Source organism: Podarcis pityusensis, assembly GCF_964106645.2.
Source record: "Podarcis pityusensis genome assembly, chromosome: 15".
NCBI classification, from domain to species: Eukaryota; Metazoa; Chordata; class Lepidosauria; order Squamata; family Lacertidae; genus Podarcis; species Podarcis pityusensis.
Window position 1 is genome coordinate 4,539,000 of NC_138040.1, and position 12,284 is coordinate 4,551,283.

The window sequence follows — 12,284 nt, forward strand, 5'->3', positions numbered from 1 at the left end:
TTGCAGAATATATTCTAAACACTTGTGTTTAGTAAGAGCCACCTGAGTAGAGTTTAAAATTTATTTTTAATAGACAGGTTTTTTTGTGTTGTTGTTTTTTTAATGGTCTGGTCCGGAAACTGACCTGGGCCCTGTGGAGACTCTGCCTCTTCTGCTTAGCTTGCATTTCTCTGTCTGGATCTTTGCTTCGGTAACCTCACACAATCCCAAGCTTATTCTGGTTCTTCCTCATCGCCGCAGGCTTCCCAGCAGGAGCAGTGTTGACTTTTGTAGGGGTAACACGATCCGCCCAGAGAGCAGGCTATGAAGCTTGAGAAAGGTTGACTGGATGCTCTCGTTTGCCTCTCTTCCCCCCCCCCTCCACATTTGTTCCCCCCGCCCCCTTGTGTGTTCTCCTAATCTCCCTTGTGTTTCGTGGGGAAGCCAACCAGGGGGTGTGGGGGAAACTGCATACCTGACCCTATTACTCTAGAGATGGATTCCAGCCCAGTGATAGTGGCTCTGCTCTGCCTCCACGGCTGGAGGTAGCCGTGCTTCTGAATATCACTTGCTGGGAACCGCAGGATGGTAGAGGGCTCTTGTGCTTGAATCCTGCTTGCAGCTTTCCCACTGGCATCTGGTCGGCCGCAGTGAGAACAAGATGCTGGACTAGGTGGGCCATTAACTTGACCCAGTAGGGCCTAAGTTCTTAGCAGTCTTACTAAACAGTAAGGAGAGAGCCGTAGCTCAGTAGCAAATCACTTGCTTGGCATGTAGAACCTGTTCCCAGCATTCCCCGTTAAAAAGGGAAACCAGAAAGGATCAGGTAGTGACAGGTGAGGATAAGCTCTCTCCGGCTAAGGCCTTCGAAAGCGTCTGCCAGTCAGAGGAGGCAGTGTGTGCTCAGATGGACATTCAGTTTGACCTGACAGAAGGCATCTTCCTCAGGTCCAAGAGTAACTTCCAGATCATAGAAGTTAGTCTTGTAATTTGTGGCATTGGAGTTAGGACTCACCCGTTATCATCCTTCTGCGATCCACCTATAACACACCGATTAGTGGGAGGTTCTGCTGTGATCCTTTGGATGCTGAACAAAAAATGTCTCCATCCTGGGCACCTCATTCAGACTGGGGTGAGGTGGGAGGGCGCTGAACCATCCTCCAACCTGGCACAGTTCCAGTGCTCTGCTGCGTCTCCCCCCACACTTCATAAAGGTTGTTTTCTCCTGTATATGATCAGCCTCTGCCAACCTGAGTGTCCACCAGGTGTTTTGAACTCCAACTCGCATCCTGCTGGCCGGGGCTGGTAGGAGTTGTAGTCCCTTAGAACCCAAGGGGCATCAGGTTGTCAAAGGCAGCCATAGGTTATGGAGAAGCAAGAAGCTTGGGTGGCAGATGGACTTTTGCTTTTTAACAAATGGTTGCAACCCTGTTCTTTTTAAAGAGACGCGCCTGTGCTCCTCAGGTCACCCAAACCTGTGTCTCAGTAGTAGAGTCCAGGTGGGGCCTGTAGAGGCTCAATAGACAGGTATTGCAGGTCACGTTGCAAGCTGGGGATGTGGCAAATCGGTTGGATGGCAGTGTGACAAATTGCCTAGAAACCTATTACTGGATGTGGTCATTTGATCCCCCAAGTGCAGCCTCTAGAGACAATGAGCCTGACAGGTCCAGGCTAGGCTTGGGGAATGAATAACTGGAAAAACCACTTGGCGGTAGGTGTCAGGCTTTCCCCTCCATTCTGAAGGTTTATCGGCAGAACCTCCTTGACGTCTTTTCTCCAAACGGCTGTCCAATGTAGTTGAGGCGGTCTTTGTAACAGTCCCAACGTTAACTCCACGCCCCCCCAGCCCCCGAAACCTCATTTTGGGAGCGACCTCGTTTCTCTGACTGCGTTCCACGCCCCTTGAAGGCTTTTCCACTTCTCTGCCAGAAAACAAAACGGGAGTTGAGATTCTGCAGCGCAGCCTTGCCTGATTTCTTTGGGGTTCTTCTGTCTTCCTAGGTGGACAAGCTGGACGCCTCAGAGTCTCTGAGGAAAGAGGAAGAGCAGGCAACGGAAACACAGCCCATTGTTTATGGTAACGACCTGTGGCTTAATGTGCAGTTGGGTGGATGAAATGGGCACACTTTGCAGCAGCTAGTTCTAAAACGGGACTTAAGGAAGTTCGGCAGCTGGCAGCCAGAGACCATATTTTTTTGGCCCCTGGGCCTGAGGTTCCCTGCCCTGGTACAGTGCGCTTCTGGAAGATACCTAGAGCTGCCATGTTGCGTTTATTCTAATCAAATAAACTTATTTGTAGGGTACTGAGCAGATTTAAATTTAAAACTTTGCTATTAATGAAGCAGTCTTACAAGATTGCAGGAAAGAGGAGCAATTTTCAGGAGACACATTTCCTCTCTGAAGGTGCTAGGGCTGGGCGATACTTGGTTTTCAACACTGTGATACATCAGCAGCTAAATACCGGTACAGTGGTACCTCGGTTTTTGAATGCAATCCGTTCCAGAAGACGGTTCGACTTCCAAAACTTTCAAAAACCAAGGCACAAAGGGTGGTTTGCCAATTCAGTAGAGAAAATTGTGAAAAACAACATATACACACAGCGGAAGCCGTTCCAACTTCCGAGGTGTGTTTGAAAACGGAAGCATTTATTCCTGGGTTTCCGCCGTTCGAAAACTGAAGCGTTCAGCAACGGAGACGTCCGAAAGCCAAGGTTTCACTGTATATGCTGATAATTCACAATAGCTGGAATTGATGGCAGTTTCCTTGAAGGGCTGCCTTGCCCCAAATATGCCCACTCAGCCCTTTCACAAGCGCCACTTTGAGCGCTTTCCACACTTGTGAGAGAAAAACCCCTTTCCGTCTGGCAGCATCTCTGTTGTGGAACTCCTTGCCTGTCTACATTAGGCAAGACGCCCTCACTAGGCATAATACACAATACTGTATATAAAGCCTTCTATTTCAGCAAGTCTACACAGACATATAATTTAGAAGCCAGGAATGCTGCTTCTTCATAACAGTGCTTGCTTGCTTTTTGTAAACTGTTTTGAGTTGGTAGTTCTGATTAAACAAATGAAATAAAAATTAATTGTAGGGGTTCTCATGCTGTCCCTTTATGAACATGGATTGAATGGAGCGCCGACTCCTTCACTAACCGTTCTTCCTCTTCCCGCTTCCTTTCCCCCCTAGGTCAGCCCCAGCTGATGTTGACGGCTGGGCCCAGCGTCGCAGTCCCCCCACAAGCACCTTTTGGCTACGGCTACACTGCCCCTCCCTATGGGCAGCCTCAGCCCGGTTTCGGATACACCATGTAAGAAAAGCAAGTCTGTTTGGAGCTAGCATCGATTTGCTGTTGAAACTCCACCGTCCCACTTCAGCTCGACAGGGAAAAAGCTTTGTGCCCCTTATAACCTTTACTTTATGAAGGACTGTATTTTTGTTTCTCTCCCCGTCCCCAGCACAAACCTTTTCAGTCCCACTTAAGCATAATCCTTCTTTTTTCCACATTCCATGTCACTTAGAAAGGACTTTTTTTTCTTCCCCCAAATGGGAATATTTGAGTGGGCTCCCCCCCCCCCTTTTTGGTTTCTTTTTTTTTGCAAGACTTGCTTCTTGACATTAAACCCCGGTCTCTTTGTGACTCTTCCAATTTGCACTCTGTAAACGTTTAAACTCTACTATCGAATCTCAAGTTCAGTGTATGTGAGCAGCTTTACAAATATGTACCGTCTTATCTAAGGAAAAAAAATGCATTTAAAAGTCTCGTCGTATATTCTGAAGAGGGGGGGTGGCGGCAGAAAAAGCTTAAACCAAGAGAAGGATTTGTATTTGGGAGTTGGAACACTAAACCGGCATCTCCTACCCCGCTTGGATTGCTTAGCTCTTTAAAAATAAAAGACATGAGTACAGACAACCTTTCCTGAATTTAAAAAACAGCGGCAAACCTAGTAGAGTTCCCCCCCTTTTTAACCTATGCAGGTTTCCAGTTTAGTCTTAGAGAAAATGCTAGTGTGTGTTCACTCCATACGTAAACGGATGATGACCCTTCTGTCGTGCTACTGTATACCCTGTGCTTTTCTTGTGGGGACCATTTTTTTATTATTTTCCATTGAGGAACAAGGAGGGAGCACCATGAATCCAAGTGTGCGTGTACTTGACCTAACCCTGCCCTGCGGTTCGTGTATGTTGGATATTGTGGTGTTCAAGATCAATATTTTTTTCCTGAGTGTACAGAAGAGAGAAGGGGGGAAAAGAGAGAGAGAATTCAAACAGAAGAGCAGGAGGGGGGAAAAGAAAACCAATTGCTGTTCAATTTTTTTGTTTGTGCAATTTAAAAATGACTCGAATTGGAAAAATAATAATAAATTACTGGACTGTGGACATGCTCTATGGTAGTTTTTCAGTATGCATCTCTCTTCAAGCTCCTTTTTACAATGTATGTGCTCGGTTGAAAAGCAAAACACGGAAAGGTTGGTGCTTTTCAAGGTCAGACGGGAGAGGGGACCAGCAACTTAGCAAAAATACCAAATTGTTACTATGGAGACCAGACTATATTGGCAGGTGACTTTGCACTGAAGAGATTATGTGTGAGAGAGAGACAGAGATGTGTGTGAGGCAGATGTTTGGGGACTATATACTGGAATAAGGGGAGAGATGATAGCACTTTTCAACAGGTGGCTGCAGCTGGGCCAACGACAGCGTCTTTTAACCAGGTGATGAAAACCTCTTTAGGGTTGTAGTTTTTGAGTGTTTCCAGTTAAATCTGACAAAAAATTAAAAAAAATAAAAAGATCATGTTATAGGTATGTTAAGTTGCCTTAATATATTTAGCTTCAAAATAAAATTGACTTCAATGTTCAAACACTCTTCGAATTACTGTCATGTTTGCATGTACAAAATGATGAACCTAGCCGCTGGAGGAAGACCAGACTTGCTTGGCAAGGCTGGCTGGCTTGGAAGAGTCCAGTTTCTGCCTGCACATGGTGGGGTGGTGCATGTGACCAAACCACCTAGCAACTCGCTGGGCTGTCCTGGATTGGGTCTTCGTTAGGTCCTGGAGCAGATATTTAGGAGGAGTGGGTGCTGACGAGAATCAAAGCAACACGTGTCTTGGTTTACTGCAATATAGGTAACGATCTGGCTTTTGCCATTTTAAAGGCGGCAAGAGTAAATAAAGCCTGATATAGCCACTTACAAAATGCCTACAGGGTTCTCAGTGCAGAGGCTACAAGAACAGACTACGAAAAATAAGCTGCCTGTATCACATATTTTCCCTGCAACAAATCCATTTTGGTGGTCTTAACCAGTATCAGTCCACCCAAACTCCTGTCTGTACCAGAGCTGCAAGCCTGCCTTTTTGTTGTAAAGGTCACTTGAGTGTGCCTTGATTACTCTTCAAAAACACCACCTTGCCATAGGTATGTTTTCAAATAAGTTCTCAGACCCATTAAAGTTAACAGGCATGGTTAACTTCCCTCCATTACTTTCTATGGCTCTACTCAGCAGAACTTAAGGCAGATGCAACTGGCCATATCCATTTCCTCACCCTGCTCTACTCAAAAGTAGACATATCTTAAGATTATTTGCTGGTTGGCAACTGTGCTACACAACAACCATGTTGCTGTTGTCATTTTAATACAGCTTCCCTCCAAGAAGTGGCTGAAGTAGACAATCCTTTGCACGCACACACACTGCAATTCTCAGGTTCTCCAGCAAGCAAAGATTAAGTCAGTCTCTGTTCTGTATGAATAGAACCACACATAATTTTTGGAAGCATGTTTTGCTGAGCGTCTCCTATATTAAAATGTACAATACAAAGCAGCAACGTCCCCCCTCAAAAGAACAATTGCCCACCACCTTGAAATCCACCATAAACAATACGAATCCATCATATCCTTAATAGATTTTATGCTTAAAATAAGACACTTCTCCCATACTGTGCCATAAGAGTGGTGTCTGAGCTTCCCCAGAGCCTCACTTGAAGCTTTGAGTGTGCCTTGGCTGATTTAAGTATTAAGACTAGCAGTTTTTGGACTCTAGGTCCCATTAACCCGAACTAGAGTGACCAATGGTTAGAAAAAGTGGGAGTTGAGAATCCAACATCTGGTGAACCACAAGTTCCCCACCTCTGCTAGACCAGTGATGGTAGGAATCTACCATCTTTGTCTATCTCTGCTTTAAGCAACCCACATAAAATATGCATCAGATAGCACTAAAAACAGACATAAAATTATGAAAATATATTTGACATAACATAACAGTTGCACATAATTATGCAACTTGCATACCGCTCTGCAAATAAAGTATGCTGGGGTATTTTTAACAAGGAATGAAATTAAAATTCTGCAACACACACAAACAGTTGTTTTGGGCTGTTGGATGAAATGTCCACCAGAGGGCAGCACCTGCTCAGGTTTCTCCATCATTTTATAAACGGGCATTGATCACAGGCTGCGAAGGTGCAATCACAACATGCCACTTACATGCTGTTGCATCACTTGCGCTCTTGCATAGATATTTCAAGGAGCGGCAGTTGCTAACAGAACAGCTCTTTGTTTTTGAAGTTGATCTGCTTATTCCCCCATGTGCACCTGAAAGGCTGCAACCTAGAAGCATGTAAATGCAGGTAGTCTATATCACAGACCTGCGGCCTTTCCCTTAGAAACAAAGCAAGATTCTAGTCCTCATGGTACCATATAAAAAGGCTTGAATTCTGAACCTGCGTCAGATCATTGGCCCTCTAGCCATGGATGTCCACGAGAGAGCAGGGGTGGAGAAGGGGGCTGTGTCCGCTCCCCAAGCATAGACCACAATCCCAAGATTTCCAGCTTTTTCTTTAAAAAAGCAAGTTTATAGCATTTGTAGAACTTGAGATATGAGGCAAAATGTATAGACACTATTCTCATTTGGGAATGGAGAAGGGTTAGGGTTAGAAGCTACCCTCTCCATCCTTCCAGGGCTCTACTTTATACACACACACATATACGGGGGGAAAGTTCTGTGACACACACACACATGGCAGTACTGTCTAGTATGCTGAGATGTAGTGACTCTCCATGATTTCAAACTGATTGATGGTGAAACTGTCTACCCTCGAGCTGCTGCCATCCAATGGAAGTGGCAAGATGGAATAATTAAGAGTTTGACTTTTGTGGGTACTTTTTAAATCAAAGGCTAACAAACTTATTTTGGCTCAAATTTCATCATGGACTAAATCCCATTTTGGCAGAGGCATGAAGTGAAATCTCAGTTGGAAGGTATTATAAAAGGGGGCAATTGTAAGGTGGAACTTCAGTAGCAACAAAACGCAAACATTGCAGTTAGTGATAATCAGAGCTAAGTGTACGTGAAATTGGTGCAGCGTTCTTACACCAGCACATTGATCTTGTACTCAGCACTGCTGAGATGGTGTTTTGTTTTGTTTTAAAAAAGGAGAACTTTAATTGATTTCCAATAATACAATGAGGCAGAGTCACTTGCAAGAAACTATCATAGCAAAGTTATCCTGGCCTTTGTGGCTAATTAACTCGTTAGGGTGTCCCTGGAGATAATACAGATAGTTTTGGATTCATAGTCACAGTATTAGTATTTTCCCAAGTAACAGCTGTACATTTAACTGCGGGGGGGGGGGGGGGAGTTGCACTGCTACATCCTACCCTACTGCCAGTTCAAAGCCTAACTCCACCCTTGATTCAGCTCTTTGCCTGCATGGTTGAATAAATCCTCTTTCATGCCAAAAAGCAACTTGCTTTTCTGGCTTGAGCACATGAGCCAGGCAAGTGCAGTGACTTAATGTGCTTTATGTGTTAACTCTTAATGTTCCTCTTCTGGGCATAGATTAGCAGAGATGTGTCTGACAAGGCCTTTTCTAGAGTGACACCCCATATCTGAAACACTGTTTCCCACTAATTCTAGCTGACACTATATTAGCCATTGAAAACCTGCCTGTTTGTCCATATGTTTGCGTGTTCCTGCTTGATCTCTGTATTTATATATATATAAATTTTGGTTTTAGGTTAAGATGGTTTTTACTGTATTGTATACCAGATAGTGATTGCTTGGGTGTCAGAGAAAGAACTAAGCTGAAATCCCCTTGTGGGAAAGCATGTGGCCCCTAGGCTGGAAAAGCCCCCACCACCATTGCCTTAGAGCTGCCAGTTCCCAAATCATGCCACAATGGGATCAGCCAGGCCTTGAAAACTTATTCCACCATGTTGTTTGGGTCTACTGCTCTGGCAGAGTACACACTATGGATTTAAAGTACACAGCTTCCTCCAAAGAATCTTGGGAACTGTAGCTTACCCCTCTCAGAGCTACAGTTCCCAGCATCATCAACAGTCCCCAGGATTTGGAGGTAGGCCCAGCTGGGCATCATTGAGGTTTCTTCCATGAAAATATGCAAAGGTTTGCTCTGTTACTATATGAAGAGCCCGCAGCTGTGGAGGAGGAAGTGTGCTTCATTTCTTCCAGGAGAAGATGAAGACAAGTGTAGAAATGACTGTAGAAATGTGCCTCCGGTTTACTTCCAGGGAAATTAGGGCCCTCCTAGCAGTCGGGGAACAACAGTCCTGGCCTATGGCTCTGGTTGCTCTTCATGCTCTGTTGCTAAAGATCCACTCACAAGTCACTTAACACAGCATCACTGCTAAGCCCCCAAAGGTTAAGAACCTGCAGTTTTTCCTTGCCTGCATTTTACTAATTCAGAGGGCTGTTCTAATGGGTGATAAAAGGCAAGTTAAAAATCTTGTCCGGCTACAAGCAGCAGAGGTGCTGCTACTGCTTCATTGCTGCCCTAGTCATTGAAATCGAAGACTGAGCTAACAGATGGATTTTGTTTTGTCATGAAGGCAAGATACGCTGCTGCAAATATCAGGATGCTGCTGCTAGACAGCAACAATAAATGCGGCCCTTCAGGGCTCTCCATCTGACCCTTGGAACTCTCCCCAGGCCACAGACAAAGTCTTTGCTCGGCTGGAATATCCTTTAACTCTTTTCAGATCATACTTAGGCATATGTGAATGACAACTAAAGAACTCTGTAGGATGGCCACCTTCTACATTCCTCACCTCAGATTTGAGTCTTTAAAACAAGGGTGGTCTGGCTAACTGTGGCTGACCAGAGGCTACAACTCCCATCATCCCAAACCACTGGTTGTGCTGGATGAGGCAGATGGGAGTTTGAGTCCAGAAAAACCTAAGGAGTGACAAGTTCCTCATCCCAGGAACAATGTCCATATTCATAAGAACTGTCCCTTCAGACCGACCATTTTCAAAGAGCCAATTCTCTATTTAAAAAATAAATAAATCCACAGACTGCCCCAGAGAAGCAGGTTTCACCCTGTACTTACTATACATGTCCTTAATTTTTTTCCTCCTATCAACAATTTCCTGGGACAGTAAGTTCAAGGATCATGTTTAACCAGCTGACAAGAAAGAAGCAGAGCGTGGACAGATAACCTGTTGCATTTTTATGTATTCCAAATACTGAAAGGCAATGAAAAATAAACCATGATCCTGCTCAATAATCATTGTTTTTAAGGGGTTGTTTGCTTTAAATCTATAGTTGATATCATTATCTCTGGGCTAGATGCTCCGTATTCAGTAAAGTTTTAAATGGCCAGAGACTTTGTCCACAACCTCCACTGGTCCCGGTCCGATGCCGAGGACAGTCCGGGAACCCGGGGCTATCTGCGTACGGCCCGCATCTTGGATTAAGCTCACTGTCAGGCCCAGCGTTTTGGCCTCGCCCAGGAGCTGAAGCAGCGTTTCCTCGTCAGGGGCTTTGAGGACCACCTTGGGCTGTCCGCAATACTCCCACTGCTTCAGGAGTTCAGGGTTTCGGCGCTGGATTTGTTTGTAGGCTGAGACAGCTGCATGGGAGCACTGGGCTGCCACTTTGCCCTTCTGCATCTTCAGGTCGTTCCGGACGACAATCACCATCTTGAATTCGCCGCTTTCGCCCATGACAGTGGCTTCATTGCCCAGTTCATTGGCAAGCTGGGTCATTCTGGCTTTGGATGGTCGCAAGAACCGGGCTCGAATGCTCCAGCCCAGGCATACCCCACAGGCAACACCAGCAATTATACTGAAGAGACCGGGCTTGGAAAGGTAATCCATAGTACATCTAGCGATCAAAGACAAGAGGAATGTTAGGAGTGCTCAGGAAAATAGAAATTGCAGCCTTCACGACAACAAAGCCATGCAGAAGGTACCAAGTTCAAAGCAGTTGCATCTGGGAAAGACTGAAAGCTTAGGGAGTAAACCAGCCTTCACCTACCTGGTGCCTTTTAGATGATGCAAGCTCCCACTGCCACCATCCCTTGCCATGGGTCAGGTGGGGTGCTGGGAGTTGTAGTCCAAAGCATCTGGAGCACAGAATATTTTCAGGCGGGGGGTGGGGAGGCGATGGGTTTGTAGGCCAAGGGTCCTCAACTCATATAGGTTAACTCTTATATGAAGTATTGATATCGTGCCAAATGATACTTAATTCTGTATTTTTGTGTTGTTGTGAACTACCCTGGCACCTTATAGGGGACAAAGGGGTGGAAGAAATCAAATGGGTTGTACCTAACTAGGAGGCTGAACCCACTGAAATGAATGGATCCAAGTTAATAATTTCCATTCCTTTACAATGGGTCTGCGTTTTCATTTGTTCCTATGAATCCGCAACCTGATTGGCCTACAGGAGAATCCCGGAATTAGCCAATTACTTGGGGCCCATTGTGTAAATAATGTATATAAAGCAGACATTCTGGGGGAACTTCCATTCCTCCTCCCCACTATGAGCTGAATAAAGAGCATGAAATCCACTCTCGACTCTGAGTATATTTCAGTTGTAAACCGCCCTTTTGTCTTTGGGTGAAGGGCGATATAGAAAATTAATTAAAAATAGTAAAAATGAGACTAATAAATATACCATCGGCTAGAGTTTTCATTCAAGGACCCCATCTTTCTCGGTCAGCATCAAAGTAAATTTGCAGATGCAAATGAGTTTTCTTTTTTTTAAGTCGGAGAGGCCTAGCAGTCCCAACTGACTTCTTTGGCTTCCCCACTCTATTTGCATAAATCTCCACCTGAGTCACAGGCGCGCTCCTTGGGACCCTCCCCGCCCTTTCTCTCCCCCTTCCCGCCGCCTCCGCGTCTCCTCACCAGCCACTCGCGCCGCCGACCAGCCTCAGAGCAGGAGCCACGATGCGGGCCGGCAGTCGACGTCACAAACACGGCTAGCCAATCGCAACACCGCGCGTGCCTTTATCGAAGGCTGCCCCGCCCCCTCTTCCCAACGGCCTGTGGGCGACGTCAAAAGACAGCCGGCCAATCGCTTCGCCCCTTTGCGTGACGCCACACATACACCGACCAATCGGAAAGCGCGCTTGCCAACTGAAATAGATGTATATATTTCTCTCTTCCCAGCCCCCTCCCGTCTTTTTTTTTAAAAAATCTTTCCTTTCCCTGTAATGAAGCTGAGAAGAGAAAGACGAGATCCGAAAAAGGAAGGCGCGTGAGGAGACGCCGCCAACCGGCGCCGCGCAGGAAATGACGTCACCGCGCCCGGAAGCGACGGGGAAGAGACCGGCTTTCCGGCCGGTGGGCGGGGCCGAGCGGAGAGCCCTCCCCCGACTTCCGGGTTGGCCCGAAGCCCGGAGGTAACATCAAGAGCGGCAGGAGGAGGAGGAGGCGGAGACGGAGGAGGAGAGGAAGAAGCCGGACGGAGCTGGGGCTGCCGCGCGCCTGTGGGAAGAGAGCGAGCGAAGTAAGCGGCGGGGGTCTGAGGGGGGGCGGCCTACGCTGCCTACGGGTCCCCCGGAGGGACACGGGGCAGGCAAGGCGAGCGCGGAGTCTCTCCCCCCCCCCCGCCCCCGTTCCTGCGCTTTTATTATCCTGTCAGGAAAGGCAGGGAGAGACCCCGGCGGTGGTCTCGGGGTGGGGAGGTTGCCCCTCGCAAACGGTTCTCCTTCAGTTTCAGAGCTGCCTGTGGGCTGTGCCTAACCCAAGTTCTCCTCAGAGTAGACCCATTGGAACCAGCAGGGTCTCAGCCCGCCCTCTCCCCTTGATTTCAATGGGTCTACCCTGAGAAAGGTCAGCGCCGGATACAACCCAATGGACCTGAGTTAGTGATAGAATTGTGTAGTTGGAAGGGACCACCAGGGTCATCTAGTCCAACCCCCTGCAAGGCAGGGCTCTTTGTCCCAAAGCGAGGCTCGAACCCACGACCCTGAGATTAAGAGCCTCATGCTCGACCGACTGAGCTAGTCGTGTCCTTTGATTTCAGTGGGTCTTCTCTGAAGGTAGGTGGGAGCTGGGCAGCGT

At 46.8% G+C, this 12,284-nt stretch overlaps 3 protein-coding genes across 7 annotated transcripts in view; 2 read left to right on the forward strand and 1 right to left on the reverse strand.

The window, feature by feature from the left end:
* Positions 1 to 4,837, forward strand: part of CLTC (clathrin heavy chain) — a 74,391-nt gene extending 69,554 nt beyond the window's left edge. For both annotated transcript variants that reach the window (XM_080982753.1, XM_080982754.1), the window contains 2 exons: positions 1,981 to 2,056; positions 3,166 to 4,837. In XM_080982753.1, the coding sequence (XP_080838879.1) occupies positions 1,981 to 2,056; positions 3,166 to 3,290 (201 nt within the window). In that variant the 3' untranslated portion in view covers positions 3,291 to 4,837. The remainder of the gene's footprint in view (positions 1 to 1,980; positions 2,057 to 3,165) is intronic.
* Positions 3,519 to 11,143, reverse strand: PTRH2 (peptidyl-tRNA hydrolase 2). Of its 3 annotated transcripts, XM_080983265.1 has the most exons (3): positions 10,891 to 11,097; positions 10,252 to 10,339; positions 3,519 to 10,098 (listed from the first exon to the last, which is right to left on the reverse strand). In XM_080983265.1, exons 2-3 carry the CDS (start codon positions 10,299 to 10,301, stop codon positions 9,573 to 9,575), a joined length of 576 nt encoding a protein of 191 aa, XP_080839391.1. In that variant the 5' UTR covers positions 10,302 to 10,339; positions 10,891 to 11,097; the 3' UTR covers positions 3,519 to 9,572. The 3 variants fall into 3 exon arrangements, with proteins under 3 accessions (XP_080839391.1, XP_080839393.1, XP_080839392.1); XM_080983267.1 differs by lacking the exons at positions 10,252 to 10,339; positions 10,891 to 11,097 and adding an exon at positions 11,124 to 11,143; XM_080983266.1 differs by lacking the exon at positions 10,252 to 10,339 and having other exon boundaries at positions 10,891 to 11,096.
* A 434-nt stretch (positions 11,144 to 11,577) lies between these two features.
* The window catches only part of VMP1 (vacuole membrane protein 1), a 103,305-nt gene continuing 102,598 nt past the window's right edge, over positions 11,578 to 12,284 (forward strand). The window contains exon 1 of one of the 2 annotated variants that reach the window (XM_080983141.1): positions 11,578 to 11,727. The gene's annotated coding sequence lies outside the window, so the exon portion shown is untranslated. Of the gene's footprint in view, positions 11,728 to 12,243; positions 12,263 to 12,284 lie in introns of those variants that run through there. The other variant, XM_080983144.1, reaches the window with a different exon arrangement.

Coding starts and splice junctions, on each gene's coding strand:
- PTRH2 (XM_080983265.1), bottom strand. CDS start 10,301: ATGGCAAGGGATGGTGGCAGTGGGAGCTTGCATCATCTAAAAGGCACC. Junction 10,099..10,251: donor CATCATCTAAAAGGCACCAG/GTAGGTGAAGGC, acceptor TTTGATCGCTAG/ATGTACTATGGATTACCTTT.